General features: G+C 41.9%; 1 protein-coding gene across 2 annotated transcripts; it reads right to left on the bottom strand.

Annotated features, from left to right (window-relative positions):
* Window positions 1-570: 570 nt before the first annotated feature.
* On the bottom strand, window positions 571-19,057 carry LOC137266031 (hexokinase type 2-like). Of its 2 annotated transcripts, none has more exons than XM_067801531.1 (11): window positions 18,814-19,057; window positions 6,068-6,230; window positions 5,596-5,735; window positions 5,236-5,451; window positions 4,739-4,838; window positions 4,542-4,621; window positions 4,048-4,160; window positions 3,074-3,232; window positions 2,799-2,938; window positions 2,369-2,505; window positions 571-2,004 (listed from the first exon to the last, which is right to left on the bottom strand). In XM_067801531.1, exons 1-11 carry the CDS (start codon window positions 18,850-18,852, stop codon window positions 1,903-1,905), a joined length of 1,389 nt encoding a protein of 462 aa, XP_067657632.1. In that variant the 5' UTR covers window positions 18,853-19,057; the 3' UTR covers window positions 571-1,902. The 2 variants fall into 2 exon arrangements, with proteins under 2 accessions (XP_067657632.1, XP_067657631.1); XM_067801530.1 differs by lacking the exon at window positions 18,814-19,057 and adding an exon at window positions 7,920-8,290.
* Window positions 19,058-19,277: the final 220 nt, after the last annotated feature.

The raw sequence follows: 19,277 nt of genomic DNA on the forward strand, positions 1-19,277 counted from the left end.
GCTCGAACGGCCCATACCAACGCTTAGTCTGTAAATATATGCAATTTTGATGGTAACAAATAATCCAGTTTTAATTGGAAAGGAAACCCGCTGAGATTGGTGATTCAAAACATTGGGAAATATAGACTTGCTTTGTTTAGAGCTTTAGGACTGCAGCGTGGGCTAGGCAGGAGGGAAAGTAATGTGGTTCAGGGACTCTGAAACAGACGAGCACGGACAAAAAGGCTTGGCTGTAACGACCACAGCTTGTTGGAAACTGACCCGGAATAACCTACGGAGTCCTAAACATTAACTTCGTGTACGTGGCGCATGGGCGGCTTTGTGGGGGCGTTTTGGTATATAAACATACCTAAATATTGAGGGTCACATACAACAGTGGATTTCCTCCCACAATGAACTAGCTGATTCAGATTGTTACAAGTTACAAGACCCCACTCACCCCCATCCCCATTTCAAACATGACGGCCATTTTGGATGAATGTATGATAAGGGTATCCTGTTTGATAACCACTCTCAGCATTAGATCCGTCTAATGGTTTAGATCTTCACATTTACAAATGACAACAAAAATTCATTCTTACGTGTTTATTTGTTATATACAAAGCTTCATTTACATAGAAATATTAGTAAGAGATTCGTGAGGAGCAAGCCAAGATTGTCAAATATTACACGCTCTCAAGTTATCTTCCGACGTATGTACACGTGCACCGCGATCAAGATCCATTCACTGACCATCGACCTGGAGTATGTTGGCATGAGTATATAACCCATATAGTTTATTATTCCATACAATAAAAAACAATATGTACACATCAACACGCATAAAACTACCAAATCAGCATGTCGCACTTTCAAACAAAACAAAAACAAGAATAGACGCAAACATATTAACATAGCATTATTTGTCTTGTCATTAATGAGTAGGATAATCTACAAATTCGTAATCACAGATGGGAGTTAAGATGTCGAATTAGACTGACGTTGCTAGGCAACACCATTGTCACGTGGCCCGGTGTAGGTGTATACTGCTGGCACTAACATCCCCGAGATCTACAAGTATACACGCTGTACAGCTTGATACTGATTTACCAGTAAAGGAATTAAGCATCATGCACCTCTAGAAACGCAACGAAATATGAATAATAGCTGCCATTGTAATGCTGGGTTCAAGCTGACGTTGTTTTAACTGGTAAATAATAAACACTCGGCAAAACTATGAGGTCACAGCATACACAGACAACGCAAATGCCACAGTCAGAACAGTGCACCAATTTGATCAATACCGGTAACAAATGTTTGTTCTTCGAACGCTCCAACGCACAAACGACGGTCTAAGTCTACTAGAATCACAAGCGTTTCAGGGTACTGACAGATGAAGCCGAACGCCATGCTCCCTTCTCATCATTCTCATACTTCACGGTAACTGCAATCGTCCTTCATCAAAGGCAGACAACACAGTTCGCAACCTATCACAGTTAGAGTTGTCTCCCCACCCATCTGTTGCATGTAGCACCAAAGCAACAGGTAATATGTACCACGAGCACATCATCACAGACAGTTACGGTAGTTTCAGCATACATGTAATTCAAACAAAGCGTTTCAGGAGTTGTCTCGACTTCTTTTGCGTGTATGGATGTTGAGAAAGACTTCCGGAAAGACAGTCCATTATGTCATGCGCAATGTGCCGGAAGGCACAGGATGGGGCTGAGAAATGGCGGCAACCTGAACGTATTATGTCCACTTCCTTCCCAAAAATGGAAAAGAAGAGTATTTTGCATTGCTCGCTGGCCAAAGAGGGCAAACGTATTATGACCATTCGGGTGTCAGTAGCAGATATATACACATAGTTAAATGCTGCCATTTGCAAAGTATTATTTACAGCGCCATCTAGAGTGCTTTCCCTCATACACATTCCTGCTTTTTCGAGTTTCTCAATCGCATAGCCACGGCAGCAACCAGAGCGGCACCCTTTCCTGATCCATCGTGAGATAGTTGAAGTCGGAACTGAAAGATAAAAAAGGTGGGTTTACAGCGGGTTATTCCAGAGCAACGCAAAAACTGACACCCTATATAACCTCCTAAAGCTTCTGCACAATGGGATCAGTATGGAATATCCATGTAGAGTATATAATGGTGGGGGTCAAGCTTGGTACATGACCTGGGTCTTTTCATCCACAAAAATTTCCTACGGTTTTATTATAAGATTAATGTGGTAGCTCTTTGAACGAAGTATTGATCTGGAACCAGACAACGACTAATTACGCTAATGTTATGATCGATGTATCCCTTAAACAAGTTCAAAGAAACTTCTGGCAGTGTATATGGTGTGTGATGACGTGGTACATGAATGAGGAGACAGATTACGTACCTTGAGCCCTGGTTTGACGAGCTCCTGCATCTTGAGACTCATGAGGTTGTGGAAGCGGGGATGGAAGCGGTACAGGGACCCGTCTACTGCGATGGTCATGTCACCTTTGTTCTTCTTGTTGATCAGAGTGGATAGCCCTGGGGAGGACAGTACACAATCAGTACAAGACAATGGAGAATCTATACATCATAGGTATCAGACACTATAAAACCGGTACCCAGTCAGCACACAATCAGTAACAGACAATGAAGAAGCGGTATACCGTCAGTTATGGATATTATATAATCAGTGCAAAATTATTTAACATTCAGAGAACTGGTAATCCCCTCAAACACTCGTGGACGTTCTGACATTTATGATATTTCCTTTCCTCAAACTAAAACCCATATTTGAACAGGATGTGGCAACCACGTCGACCGGAAGTACTTACCAGCAGCTGAAAGGAATGCAGCTCTTGCTGAGATGAGGGTGCAGACATACTTGACAATCTTGCAGTCTTCTGTGGTGTAATTCTCCACACCAATCTCGTCAAGCACCTGCTTTGTGTTGCGGAAAAATTCATCATGGTCACTAGAACAGAAACAATAGGCATGTGAGATCGTTCAAATAACTTCAATAGCATGATTAAATCATTATAAATGTGGTGTTGTGTGACGCAGAATGAATTCCAAAATGGTAAATGAGAGTAAGAAAATGACAGTTTACCTTTCGATTTCTGAGACGTATTTGGTGTAGAATTTTCCTCTCTCGAACAGATAGCAATCTCTGTCTGCCCCGCGAAAGATGAGGCCTTCCATGGCGAGACGCTCAAGGACGAGTCTGACAATCTCTCCCATGTACATCCCGGAGATCATCTTCTCTAATCTGGGAACACATAACAGACCATTATAAACCTTCAACCGCAACGTCATCTACTTCCGTCGTTTCTCTGCCAGCCTGAAGTGAGTGAGTGTCTACGCGTGTCAGTTACATGTTTTCCAATATCTCCTTCATAACTGTCTTGAACAGGTGAGACGTAATTAAAAATCCTCAGGGATATCAAGCCGTACAATTCAGGCATTCCAATCAAATGAAAACCCGCAGTTCCAGAATAGCTATTCACTTGTCAAGACAGAGCTTTTGTTTGTAATAATATCTCATATCAACCGACTTTCCTGTATTACGGACTTGGGATAAAACATCAATGTCATCAATGTTGGTCATATTTTCCTGTCATAAAAAGTTATTAGCAATCAATTCTGGTTTCAGTTTTCTTGTAAACTGAAAAATGTTTTTTTCTGTTATACTTTCAAGCTGCCATGACTGATGGGTCTGGTGATGATGGGTCTGGTGATAATGGGTCTGATGGGTCTGGTGATGATGGGTCTGGTGATGATGGGTCTGGTGATGATGGGTATGGTGATGATGGGTCTGGTGATGATGGGTCTGGTGATGATGGGTATGGTGATGATGGGTCTTGTGATGATGGGTCTGGTGATGATGGGTCTGGTGATGATGGGTCTGGTGATGATGGGTATGGTGATGATGGGTCTGGTGATGATGGGTCTGGTGATGATGGGTCTGGTGATGATGGGTATGGTGATGATGGGTCTGGTGATGATGGGTCTGGTGATGATGGGTCTGGTGATCAGCCGTGTATCTTTTCATTTCACATTATGAGTATGTAGACTCCGACTTACACTTGTTTGCCAGGGTTGATGGAGAACGTGTCCAACTCGCGGTCGTATTCGGTCCGCAGGAAGTCTAGGCAGCCATTGTCTCCAAACGCTCCCCATTCTGTATTGATGATCACCTGGATCAGAAATCACAAAATGAACTTGGCTGTTTCAAGTTACATACAGAACATGTATTCCCAAAGGCATAGTACTGTGTAGGAGCTGCCACAATCAACTCTGCTCATCGACTTGGTGAATGGAGACCAAAGACGATAAGGCCTAGAATTCACGTTGCTATTGAACACATTCATCTCATATTGTGTCGATCACATACAGACATCCAGATCCATTCTACGTATGTGTGTATGTGAGCGTGCGTGTGGTTGACTGGATTGGTGTCTGAGTGAGTTGGGTTTAAAACCGCTTTAAAGGTATTTCAGTTATGGCCTGTCAGCTCACTGCATGAGGATAGCCAAATAAATGGATGGACGAGGGGATTAAATAATGCATGGCAATACCTGTTCAGGATGGTTGTAGTCCCCGTCCCACAATCCAACATTGTCCAGTTTCTCCATGTAACAAGCATTACATCCAGTTCCTGTCAACAAAAGAGCGACGACTTCGTCAATATCGTTTGTTTTTTTTCAGTATATTCTGCTTGCTATGACTAAACACAAAGCTATTTTATCAATAAAAAAAAAACAGATATATTTACCCAGAATGAGTCCGATTTCGCAGTCTCTGTCTGTGTGTGCAGCTGACATCAGCGTTCCTACGGCGTCGTTGACGATAGCGACGATCTCTACGTCACAATTCTGTAACAGACAATATACACTTGTAATAATAAACTTGTAAACTAATACAAGCTATACCAACACGTCTGTATTAGAAGAGTATCATAGGCACACGCTTTTAAAGCCTGTGTCAGCGTGTGCATTGTTTTAGCTGCTGTCAACGATAACCTAGCCAAGTGGGGCACGCCAGATATGGGCTTCACATATTGTACCCATATGGGATTCGAGCCCGACAACTATTAATATACCAAACGCCCTGTTCACAAGACTTGAGATGGTAGTCGACAAATTGTTCTGCATTATGCTTAAACTATCCAATGATACACAAAGACGCAAAATATATTTGGGTACATGGCAGCTAGTTGTATAAACCTAGTGTCACAGAGGCCGTATTTGACGAACATTTTCCTGCTCTTACCGTTCTGCGGCGGAGCGCTTCGTGCAGCAGATGACATATGTCTTCTCCCACAACACCTTCACACCGGAAGCCCTTCGTCCACTTTGAAAGCCTCGCTTTGGCCAGTCCTTCCTGTCTGCATGGGAAAGAGAATGTGAATCCTAGTGGTAGCTTCTGTCCGACCAGATCGTGATCCCGAACAAACTTCCCGATACAGTCAGCGATGTGATCGAACAACTGCAAGAAAATAAAAAGACATCAAACTATGATAACATACGCCATATAATGACACAGATTTGGAAAAATGAATAGTTAAGACAAACATGAAAGAAAAAACTCAAACAACACAAATCCTAATATCCACCACCCTGATTCACGCACCTGTTGTCCTGTCCCCAACATGATTCTCTGGGGTATAAGATAGGTCTTGCTCTGGATGTCCACATCCCCCTTGTTCAGCTTCACCAGTAGCACCCGGAAGTTCGTACCGCCAAGGTCAAGAGCAAGAAAATCGCCATTTTCTAGAAGGGAAATATAAAATGTGTTAGTTGGAAATGAAGAAACAACTGTTTCGACCAACAGAGGGCCGCATCCATGCACAAAGAAACCTATTCTGCTGCTGTGGCCATGCTCTAATTCCCTTAAAGGCCTTCAGTAAATTGTCATTAGCTAAACCTTTAATCAATTTAGCTGAAGAGAAAATACGACTGTCCTTAAGTCAATATTCCTGGCCATGTCCTCCATAATATAGATCATTTCATTACTTGTCCTTCAAATGACCTTATTCCAGTGACCTTACTAAAGAGGACATCCTCAATGTTTTTACTCGAATGTCCTTTCTCCATGGCCTTACCTGAGCCATCCGGGAGCGATCTGACGAATGTCGGGAACATCTTGATGTCAGCCACATGGTGAGTGTGTTCCTTCAACCCATTGTTCATCTCCTGGTTCAGTAAATGCATCACGCGCTTGTAGGTCAAGGTCGACAATTTGAAGCCCTTGACAAAAGCCTCGATCTGCCAGAAAGAAGAAAATAAGATACAATGCAACAAAATGCAATAAATACAAAATCTGGCGCAACAACAAGTCCAACAACATGAGAACAAATACCACTGTAGCATTTACAAGGGGGGCAACAAATACAGACGCATTAAATACAAGTGCAGCAAGAATGAAATATGCAACTAGTGCTGTCACATTTACAACATAAACAAACTCTTGTCCTGAATAACCATAAGCCAGCTTTCAAATATGTTCGCTCACTCGTTATTCTAAATACACGACCCCTTATGCAGTTTAAGTCTGCGTTTAGTAACATGGTGGAGGTATGTAGGCCTGGCTACCCATGTGGGTCAGTAGGACGCGTGCAGGGGACGGAGGGCAGCCAGATGTACGCCAAGCACCGCCCTTCGTGAAGTTCAACGACAGCCCGGCCCATGACCAGGGCTGCCACCTTGACCCATGTCTCGCACATTAGGACGAGGATCGCAAAAACAAGCATACCTCAAACACCGGGATGACAAATTATCATGATGGAAAGTGTTCTTTAAATATTCTTTGGCGTTGTCATTTTACCTGGCATTAGCAATCTACAGGTAAGTTAGTTATAGCGCACAGTGCAGTCTGTAAACAATTAAAACACCGTGTCAGTTAGTTTCAGTTTCGCCAGCGATCGGTAAATTGTCTCTGGTTTCACCTAATACTCGAAAGGGTGGGGAGAAAGGGGAACGGTTTATATTCCTGGGGACATACCCTTCAGCGGCAATGGGTTTGAGTGTTGTTTGACGCTGCAATATCCCAGCAACATCTATATAATATATGCAGCATTTGTCAGACAATAATGTCGTGAGTTTCGTGAGCATTAATCTTGGTTTGCGATGACATGCATCATTCAAATGACTCCCATGACAAGCATTCTAAGTCCAATCATACACCAGATCTTCACGGGTGGTCAATGATCAATGGAAAATATGTATGCCCACTTCTGCGTTGTAAATGTTAGATGGGGATTTTGTAAAACGAACGCTAGGAGTCCCGACTGATTGTGCCGTCACCAAAACTGACGTCCAAACCAGTAATCGGAAAGTACGTCTTGACTAGTGTGGATGTTCTGACTATCGATAAATCAAAATGTGTGCGTCAAATCTGTTCGTGAAGACGCAGGCAATCAGTCCCGGACAAACAATGTGTATTTAATGCTATCACTTCTCTTCCTAGATCGGCGAAGAATAGGGGAAATCAAAGATGGAGATGAGATTGGATTTTCCAAGAATAAAACAGTTAATTAGGTTGGGTTACGGACAGAGCTGTCCAATAGTTGTTCTGTCGTTTGACAAACTACGCAATGTGACATCCTGCAAGGCTTCCCCAAGACGCTTCATGTCGATGGCCAACGGACACGCGAAGCCATGTTTGACAGTAACACACAATGAAGAGGTTATGCAATCGATGCAGTCGGAAGAAAGTGCACATATTCAACGTATTCTGGTCTTCTGTCGTGTTCTTTGGTCAAGCAACACGTGACGCCATGTTTGACAGTATCATACAATGAACAGGTTATGCTATTGATGCAATTGATGATGGTACCCTGTCATGTTCCTTCAGCAAGATCAAACGAGAAATAAGAAATCACCAATGTCCATAATATACCTTTGACCTCCATTTATGGATAATGTAAGACGGATAAACACGACTATTTGTCTTACCTCGCAAAAGCATTCTGAATCTACGGCGCATTTACAGTTCTCGGCAATTTTCAAACTCATTTTGACTTTGGTCCGGAACACCCACCAGCCCAAGATTTTCGACAAAGGGAGATGTTTTGAGACGTCGAGCGCTGGATCGGTGGGATATTCCGTCACCGGGCGGACTGAACAATAAGTGTTATCTACGTAACGCTTGGTCTTAAACACCAGGTCATGTGACTTGTCGTTCGACCTTGACACTACTCGCGTGATACACCAGTCTCGACACTCTACACTAAGCTCCTCCCCACTGTCAGTCAACGAACAAGACCTTGGACAACTGGATGTTGCCGTCCCTGAATACACCAGACTATATTCCCCGAGACATACTCGCCAACAGCCTTTCTGCACCCATCCAATTGCTACTGAAAATACTCGCCTAGATCAAATTTCACATAAGCATAAAAGTTATATATAGGATAGACAAACGAAACTGCATGCCTATGCTTAAAAACCCCCCATGCTGAAATACTCCATCCTTCCCACGACTAAAGTTTTCGCTTACAACAACGTTTACTATCAAAAGTGTTTCAGAAGCTTTCCTCCCAAACGTTGATAAAGCAAAGCTCAAACATCAGGACCGGAACGAGTAGTCCACACGATACGAAGCCATCAACCAGTCTACATCCATGCAGAAGTACGAGACACGGCACTACTGAACATGATGACGATCAAAATATATTTGGAAAGCTAAATGACTATATCCCTTCCAAATTACATGTCAGTAATGTACTGTAAGCTTTTTAATACCAGTTCCACTTACATTGGAAGCTGTCCAAACCGGCACTTATCGGGACTGAAGAAACAATCCAGTTTCTACAATGAGCCGGATTGTAGAGCAGATGATAATTGTACATGCCGCGGACGGGACTGAGCTTATATGCCGGTGTTGACTTGCTGGATTGGACAGTTGCCGGTTTTGACAGCTTTAATTGTATTTTTGAGTTGTTGGGGTTTTTTTGGTTTTTTGTTATGCAATATATATATATATATATATATATATATATATATATATATCACAGTCACTCTTTAAACCTACTAATACAAATCACGCAGGAACTGTTAATCAGCGGAAAGTGATTTCGACGTGACTCAGGATCCCCCGCTGCTGGCCTTCAGTTGATGAAATAACGACAAAGAAAACATCAGTCGAGAAAATCAAGTTTATAAGTACACGTGCTGACCCTGGGTCTCTGTGTCTGTCCTTGACCTTTACAAAAGACACCAAAGCGAGGTTTACAAGATGCCATTGGTCAAGGGAATGATCTGGTCCAGTGATCTTTCATTTTTCGACAATACTGTAACTATCACAGGCTAAAGCACAAATCCCACTATGGATCAAATGTTGAAAAGATGCAACTTGAGAACAAGACATGGCTTTATCTTCGTCATGTGCTCTCAGTCGTTTCCGCAAAATATATTTCCGGATTGTCCCCAGAAATCTCATACAGCATTATGGTGGGCAGACGGTTAAAGCGTTCGCCCATCACCATCCCAGTGTTTGGCTGATTGTTTTGTGTCTCTCGCACTGATACCAGTGTATTCTTGCTTGGTATCTCCGGTGTATCTAAAGTAGGCTAAATGAGAACGTGGTGCTCAAAAGTGACCCCAGCGCCGTGTGTCTCTACCATGACGTGAGATTGATATGACGTTTATCACACAGTGATATCCTCCGTTATCTGATCAGGTTACACTGAGTCAGGCTACACTCAAGTAACATTGTCAATCACTACCTTTCCTAATCCAGTACTGAACGCCTGTCACATGTTTTCAAGGGAAATGTCTTCTAGATTTGGTTCTCTTACCAACATTTACACTATTCATTTTTTCCTTAAACCCTCGAATATGTCCCCTTTCTACATATGAAGACACCGTGCGTGTTGTGTCTATATCTGTCAATAGCAAATGATTTGGGTTTCGAATCCCAGAATTTGTTTGAACCATCCCTGCACCATGTTCTTGGATTTCACTAATTTCTCAGAATTGCATTACTTCGGGCTTTGCTCCTCAGTCAAACACATCCGCGTCATCATGCCTGAAATGCTGTTTCAATGCACCATCAACATGCATTCACTCATTATTCATCCATTAACATTGTTTATTTTGTCAACATCATTTGAGGATACAATAAAATCGGTTCCAAACAATCCCTGCATGCAGATTCATTCCATGTGCATAGACGAGCTTCAATAATAACACTCAATAAGTTTAACATAAGAACAACGTCTTGACGTGTTGGATCATGTCCCAGTCAGCTTACCCTGAACATCCGGTTTGGCATTGATTCATATATATCATTTCACCCACTGAATGTATTGCGCAGGCGCAGTAGGGAAGTACGGCAGGAACTTTAGCCTATTTATACACCATTTGTTTACACAGAAGGTACAGATCTGGGGTTTCGCATTGCATCAGGCATCTTGATGAAACTCGGGCACTCAAAGATCATACAGGTTCGTTCCGATATGCTGATAGAATCGGCTATTTCCGGAATTGAGCGTTATTGAAAAACACAATAATATGATCTTGCTTAGATCTATATTTTACCTATATAAAACAATAACATTACCTGGTCAAACTGGACATGCAATACAACCTATTTCAAGGTACAGTAGATATTAGATGTAGTGAGATCCTGCATAAAACTTTTCCGACTTCAAAGATTCCATGCAGTGTAGGAAGAAAAAAGTCGTTAAAAATCCAACGAAAACGAATAACGCCCGGAGTTCCCAAGAAGGGTATCACCAGCCATTCCAATTGGGATAACGCTGTTACGATGATGAAGATAATACATTCGGGTGCGGGACAATGTCAAGCTGACCATGCACACAATGATCACCTTCGATAGTTCACTGACTGGATGATCGGGCCTGACTGAACTGACCCTAAAGAATAGATTAAGTAGGAGTCAAACCTAAGTCTAACGTGGGTGACTATGGTTTTACGACGCTGATAGCAATGTAGCAATGGCGGGGGTCACCAGTAATGGATTTTACACACTCTACCCATGATGGGGAATTGAAAATAGGTCTTCGTTGTGACAACCGAACGTTCTAACCACAGGGCTACCCAGCCGCTTCTTTAAGTGTAGAATGGTCTGGTAAGTCTTGATTGCCTAAACTATAATTTAAGATTGTTGTTGGTCCAGTGTGGATTTCTTAAATGTATACATGTAACTTTATTTCATAGATTACACGTCATTATAATGGGTCGTAAGAAATAACGCGTAACACACGTGCTAAGGCCAATATAGCTGACGAAAACTAGGCGGTGACGTTGAATCATTAGATTAAGTGTATTCCTGTTTCCAACGCAGTGGTTCCAACAATGGTTCGTCCGACGAGCGTGGAAAATATTCCCAACTGCTTGCTGTTTTGAAATGCGTCACACTCTGGCTGTCTCCTGTCATCGCGCAGGACCCTCGTCTACACAAAAATGTTTTGACATACTCAGACAGTGCAGACTGGTTAACTGGGTGTGCTGACCTGACGAGAGACTGTTATTTTGCTGAGACTACAAAAAAACCTTAGCTGGTGCTCCTCCAAAACGGTGTCCATCTTCTGTTCATCCACATACTGTACAGATAAATTTGTATTTTGAGATCGTCTCCCCACGGAATCGATACGTTCTTGTTTCGATTAGGGAGAAGAGATGTTTAGGTAAGAGAATCAACAAACGTTCCGATATCGAACAGTTTGTGATTGACATCAGCCATTTTCATTTCTTGATATGTAGGATATCGATCTGTACATACGTACGGTATTGTTTGATAACAAATACATATACCACATGGACGACAGAGCTCACTTTTAACCAGTCGGAATGACGCATTCTTTCATATAGTAATGTAATCACAAGTAGTTAAAGTTTTAGATTACAAACTGGGTTGAACAGATCGATGAGCATTTAGGGTGCGCGTGCGTACGTACGTATACGTATTATGTGCATCAGAGGAGATACACAACAAGTACATGCAGGTTATTCGATCCAGCAACTCTTTCCTCGTCACATTGTGAATGACAGTCCCTGGTGGCGTTGTTTGGGTAGTGTCACATGACCGCGATGTCTCGTGATAACACGCGTGAGACGGCGGGCCTTTGCTGTGTCACGTCGTAGTAATTATAGCTCGGGGCAGTGGGGCAGAGGGGCAGGTGCGTGGTCATTAATGGCCGAAGTCTGACCAAAGGTCAGCGTTGGTATTTCATTCACAAGCAGCGTAGTAGGTTTTAAAAACAGTTGCAGGCAACGTCGGGCCAGTGTCAAGAAATTACAGACCTCAATGTCTAACAGCTAATCTCACAAAGCAGGATACATATATCATATTTAAATTATTACATCAGGCAATCGGGTATCGGCGTGCTTGACCAGACTGAGAAGTGACACTCCTTATATCGTGTAAATCCACCACTGCCAATAAACATGACCATATCTTAATAAATAAAGTAAATCATAAATGTCTTTCTAAACATTTCCTGTCCCCTCTGTTACAACAATGGCGATTCCCCGAACGTGTTGGTTTGCGGACGGATATATTGCGAAGTACAAAAAGCGATCTTAAGTTACGATGATAGCTACTCGGTGTTCAAGAATATAGTCTGAAGAAATGGGACACTGGTCCCATAGTCCCAAAGTCCGAGGCAATTGTAAAGTACTCATGATACACAAAGACAACGTTGCAAGACACAGTTTCTAACCTGATGTGAGACTTTACACCAATGGACAACAGTTCCCGGATTGGTGGTTAATAAAATGTTTTTCTACATAAACATAGTTGAATTTGTTTACTACATATGATTTATATTTATGTATCTTACGTATTTCTCCAAAGGCATCATGGACGACGCTGAATACATGGCACGGTTGTATGGTGGAAGCTGGATTAGGTGAAGCAAAATATAACTCTAAACGTCCCATAAATATATAGAAGTTGTTATCCTTAAAAATATGGTATGCATTCCTGTTCTTACGTGTTCCGTATTCTATATTGACATATTACTGACCACTTATCCACGTACGTCCTATTATGTCCATGCTGGGACATGTTGTGTTGTAGACTAACAACTAGCCTCCGAAATGAACATATTTTACTGTAAAAAATGTTCATAGTTAAAAAAATTATAATATAATTAAATGGAGCCCTGAAACTTTCTTCATTTTCTGAATCTAAGGAAATCTAGACTTGCCGCTTGCGTGGGCTTTCTTAGATATATTTGCAACAGACTAGTTGTGTTGATTTCGGCTGAGTATCGTGACACAGAATCAGATCAACGATGGCATTAGTGGCACACTAATCTATAAAGACGATATGGTTTCTCCTAATCCCGGCATAAATGTGCGGACGGATTAAGGTCGAGTTGGTCTTTGACGACAAACGAGTTGGTCTTTGCCGACAAACCAGAATTCTTCAGAATTGTTGATTGGCCTGATCCACGCCTCTCATGGCTCGTTAGCTGAGTTGAATCCACCGATTGAGTAAACAAAACAATGGCTTGTAAGAGACCAGTATGGCGTTCTGCCAGACACAACGCCGTAACAGGACTAGGCTAACCCTTAGTTCCTGAATACAGATAATTTTGATAGCAACAAATAAGCCCGTTTAAAATGAAAAAAAAAAACCTAGGGAGCCCGAACATGAAGAAATCTAGACTTGCTTCATTTAGGCTTTCGCACTGCAGAGAGGGCTAGACTGTAGGGAAAATGATGTGGTACAGGGATTGTGTGACTGACTATAACAGGACCAACACACATGGAGTACACATGGACTAACGCTAATTCTCTGAATATATAATGTTTTGGCAATAACAAATAAACCCAAATAAATTAAAAAGGAGTCCGAATCAGATGGAATCATGAGGATATCCAGACTTGATTCACTGAAGGCTAATGGGAAACGATGTGTGACAGGGATAGTGAGACAGACTAGCGATACAGACTGAGTACGTCACACGTAGGAGAAATGGCTGACCTTCAAATACTGAATGAATGGCTTAGATCTTTCACAATGTCAAATGAAATATATACGTATAAGCTGACTATCTTTTCATTTGACATCCCAAAACATACAGTCTGCCTGTGATTTAAGACAATGAACTTAGAGGACAATACTTTCGCTTGATAACCCCAAACACTCATTACACCTGTTATCTCAAATGCTAATATTACTGGAATGTCACTTCACACCAGTAATACAGCTATTCCCCCTGATTTCAATATTGGGTATTTACGGGCATTTTATTTCACTAGACACCACGAACACCTACGGCGTGCTCCATTCCAAATGCTAAGGTTACAGGCTGAATTACCAAATGGTGGTAACCTAGCGACAAGTACAAGGACACGTTAGCTATGGAGCCAGCTTCATATGTACGAAGTACAGGTGGCTCACACTTTATGTGCCAAGGCTGGCATAACACTACTGCACTGTTTCAGGGCTACATCTACCTGGCGTGGTTTAAATACGGTCGAGATATATCGCCCTAAGTAATAATGTTGATGGCCAGTCCAAGTTAATGGTGAACAGATTCTATAAAAACTATAAAGCGCACGTATCTAAACAATAAATCTAACAATTCTTAATTGGGTCTACCTGTGAACATAGCATATGTGACAAACGTTTGAAATAATAAAAATCAAATCCAGCTAATAAAACATCCCAACCAGTGCCAAATATTAAATGTTTCCTATTTACTCTTTAACTACAGGACCTTTTGAACTTTGGGGTTCAAGTCTATAGTCTGGTCCCGACTCGTAGTGTAGGTCATACTTTTATAAATATAGTACAGTGTGAAGGCAGCACGCACGTACATGCCTCTGGAACTACAGACAAAAGACGACAATCAGTTAATAGGGCTGATGTCCACAAGTCCTCGTTATCAGGTAGGCACATTTGGTCGGGATTGCTGCATCGTTGATCTTTAATTGAAATCAATTGCAAAACATTACCCGATCCTTTAAAACTGATGACAAGATATTCTCTCGGTTTGCTCAACAAAACGTCTCTGATCCAGATTCATTTATTACGGTTTCTGGTTTCAAGATGTATGACATTAATTCTGAGTTGAAGTTCCACAGAAGCGAGGTTTCGAGGCTCGGAATAAAGCCGATGAAAATACAAACACCGTATTGGTGGGGTGACTAGTACTAACATTTACGTTCTGAAAAATATTTAAACAGTTTCAAAGCGTTTAACGTATATAATGGATGGGACAAGAGACTTCCTGCATTTTTCAGATACTTGAAAAAAAATCAATACAAGTGTCGAGTCGAGTCAAATCAAGGAACCCATTATTCCACAAGTTCGTTGACTTCTTGGATCTAATGGTAGCACGTCCTCACACAAACAAGTAATTTTCTGAGCGAGGAAAAACGTTGAAATGACAAACAGCTTGGCACCGTTGGTATTCGTCAGTCCCGTGCCACGTGCTATACATATTAGACCGTGCTGGGAGTGTAATATTACACAGTCCCGGGTGTCGGGACTATTACCCCACGACTGAACAGTTTCATGACACTGGTATATAGCCTTGCTACAAGTCTGTGCTGAATGCAGAGCCCATGAATATATAGTAGTTCTACCCTTTGAAAAGCGGACAGTAAAGAAGCCCGGACGTATTCATCACATTTATTTTACAAATTATCAAGTAAGCTATTTATGTTTGCCTTGGAGACTCAAGCAACTCCATAACTAGTGTACGACTGAACCTAACCTAGCAGTATGGTCCTTTACCACGTAAAATCACTGTACAAGAAATTAACGAAGAGAAAAATTGGTCATGATTTGGTTTTGAACAGTTGAAAAATTAGAGAGAATTTTCACCATAGCCCACAGACACCTAAAACAAGTTCTAATTTAGAAACAATTCCGTGAATCCTCTATAGCATACTCCGTTGTTCAGCGCCTGTGAGTCTTCAAATGTATAAGGCTCCTTATTGAGAGACCTTATTTCTGTGTCCTTTGGGTTAAAAAGACGTTCCTAAAAACAAAGGCGGAAGCTGAGTGAAGCACCCTTGTAGAGTCGGTAATAAACATCAATCGACCACTGTCCTACTTGGGTGTTGTTACCACTGGAAAAAGGCTTCACGTATAATTACGGACACTTTAAGGCAGGTTGCTTCAAAGGCTTCAACCTTGTTTTAGAGATGTTTTAGATATGCCATGTGCTATTTTGCTTGACAATTGAACTAAAAGACTGAAGAAAAAAATACAATAAACGCGATTGCATAATGTTCTTTTAACTCACTACAGCTCCAAAAGTTCAATGCAGCATAAGGTTGTTTGTGTCCTACCTCGATAGGGAAGATATTAAAAGTGATAAAATCAAACCCTGTAGAAATGACAAATGGAACAGAAAATAGTGCGCAGTACAAGATGAAAACAAAGTTATTAAAATGTAATCTTCAAACATGTTTTGATAAAACGCACTTTAATGAGTACAAAGAAAAAACTCGCATGCCACCAAGGAAGGTCATAACCCTCGTCGAGAAAAACAAAAAAACTTGGTTCCCCATGTCTTCAACGCCCGCTACACAGTTGCTATACTGTGCGAATGCCAAAGGGCAGGTAATATGGTAAAGTCAACGGGAGTACAAAGAAATGGGAATTACTTCTTTCAGTATATCTTGAAGCTGTCCAAGTGAGTCATGTCATTCGGATATATGGTGAGTGAATTTGGGGGAACTTGTGACAGCCGCTCAAGTGTATAAGCCTGATGTCTGAGGAAAGACGAAAGTGATTTTCTTGAGATGTTGATCGGTTTAGCGGACAGCAAGATGCGGGTATGGTGACATGTTGATTAGTTTACCGGACACCAAGATACGGGTATGGTGACATCTTGATCAGTTTAGCGGACACCAAGATGCGGGTATGGTGACATGTTGATCAGTTTAGCGGACACCAAGATACGGGTATGGTGACATGTTGATCAGTTTAGCGGACACCAAGATGCGGGTATGGTGACATGTTGATCCGTTTAACGGCCACCAAGATACGGGTATGGTGACATCTTGATCAGTTTAGCGGACACCAAGATACGGGTATGGTGACATCTTGATCAGTTCAGCGGACACCAAGATATGGGTATGGTGACATGTTGATCAGTTTAGCGGACACCAAGATGCGGGTATGGTGACATGTTGATCCGTTTAGCGGACACCAAGATACGGGTATGGTGACATCTTGATCAGTTTAGCGGACACCAAGATACGGGTATGGTGACATCTTGATCAGTTCAGCGGACACCAAGATATGGGTATGGTGACATGTTGATCAGTTTAGCGGACACCAAGATGCGGGTATGGTGACATGTTGATCCGTTTAGCGGACACCAAGATACGGGTATGGTGACATCTTGATCAGTTTAGCGGACACCAAGATACGGGTATGGTGACATCTTGATCAGTTCAGCGGACACCAAGATATGGGTATGGTGACATGTTGATCAGTTTAGCGGACACCAAGATACGGGTATGGTGACATGAACGGTTCATCCAGACGAGTCAGTCATAGCGTGTTTTATTGATCAGTGCATCAATAAGCACAGGGTAAGTCTAGACATGCATGCATGCACGCACGCACATATTCGAAACATACAGGTAATTCACATTCAAATGACACAATACGAAACGTTTTTTAAACATACACATTAAATACATCATTTCATCTAAAATTTAAAAACGGACAGCCAGATAGTTACATGAAATCATGATCAAGGAAATACTGCATCATTTCAGATTTAACAGAAAATCTGCAAAAAGTATAGACAAGTATGCCTGCATTGAGTTAATCTGTACGGAAAATAGGAAATCCATTCAAGATGTAAAGAAAGTGAAATGCATTTGAGATATTAAGAATCCTTGACAACATATGCTTTGTTTTGGAACTTTTAACTTCCTACAAAGCGCGCCAAACTGACGGACAATAATGGCAACATATCATAAATCCATCCACAAAACAAAAACAAACAAAAAACCAATTTCACATTGCTACACGTAAAGTACGAGTAAGTTGTTTTGAATTTAGTTGATTAAAATACCACTTGTCTAAATTTGTTAGTCTCTTTTAACCCTGGTTTGTGCTGAATTGCTAGCTCTCGCCCCTCACTATGAGATCAATACCGCTACTGCGTTGTAGAGAGATACGCCGCCATACGTATGTGATGGCCTATGTATGTACTTGTCATATCCTCCTAGTGCATCTGCGTGTAGTTTCCGACGAAGGTTGTTTCATCAGAACATCAACAAAATGTAATACTAAGGCTGTTTAAATCGGTCAAGTGGAACGAAGCGCTAGGGGCACGGGGGATAGGATAATATATTCGACCTTCCAAGAAGACTGTGGAGGTGTGCCAGCCACACACCATATTCTGACCAATCAGAACAGGGCTTCGCCATAGCATGATAACACTGTGTTTTTGATGCAGAAACATGTAACTGAATATGAAATAAACAAACAGTGGACATTGACCACGTGATTCACACTGATTCATATGTGTTAATGTTTCAGTGCCGGTACAAATGGAGGCACTATGTGACTACAAGCTTTGTGTACATTCAACACGGTTCGACATACGAATGACCCACATATGAACAAACCGTACCTTGTTGTGTTGATCCCGACGAGAAATCACACAGTACGTTCAAACTAAACCACTGCACAGTATCTTTAAACATCTTAGTACACAATAAAAACTTAACAGGATGAAATCTCTTTCTCTGAGATGCTTAGACTGTGACCGAACCTCCAAATGTTTTGGTCGGGTCTATAAATAGATTTATATCGTCCGCGACAGCGCCCTTGTTTTCGGTTGTTCAGGATTAATCAAGAGTTCCAGTCTGTCACAAATGTACAGAAACTTACCTTTTCATATTTGGACAGTTGATCGGGCGTGGCAGGCATGGTTATGTTCAACTATATTCCACAAATCTGAAGTTTCTATTTCCTGAATGCCAAGAGGTGCCTCGTCCCACACTTAAACTGAGCTGTCTGCTTCGGTAGCCGTAATGCATTGGCCTCGTTTGCTTCATACATATTCATCCTTCATGAATAGTAATGAGTTTGCGGGCACAGACTGTTGTTCGCTGAGAGGACTGGGCTCCGCTCTGACCTCGCGCTGACGTCACGCGCGACTATATGGCAGGGGAGAAGGAGGGAAGTGGGAGGGTGAGGAGTATGGGGAGAAATCGACGGGGGGAGGGGGGTGGGGACCAAATGTAGGTCGTTATGCAGACAACACACAGCGGTGACATTTTTGTGGGGAATTGAGCGTCTGGCACAGTGAGGTATAATTCGTCCCGCCACTGGATGTGTGGATAATAATGTTT

This window comes from Haliotis asinina, chromosome 15, assembly GCF_037392515.1.
Source record: "Haliotis asinina isolate JCU_RB_2024 chromosome 15, JCU_Hal_asi_v2, whole genome shotgun sequence".
NCBI classification, from domain to species: Eukaryota; Metazoa; Mollusca; class Gastropoda; order Lepetellida; family Haliotidae; genus Haliotis; species Haliotis asinina.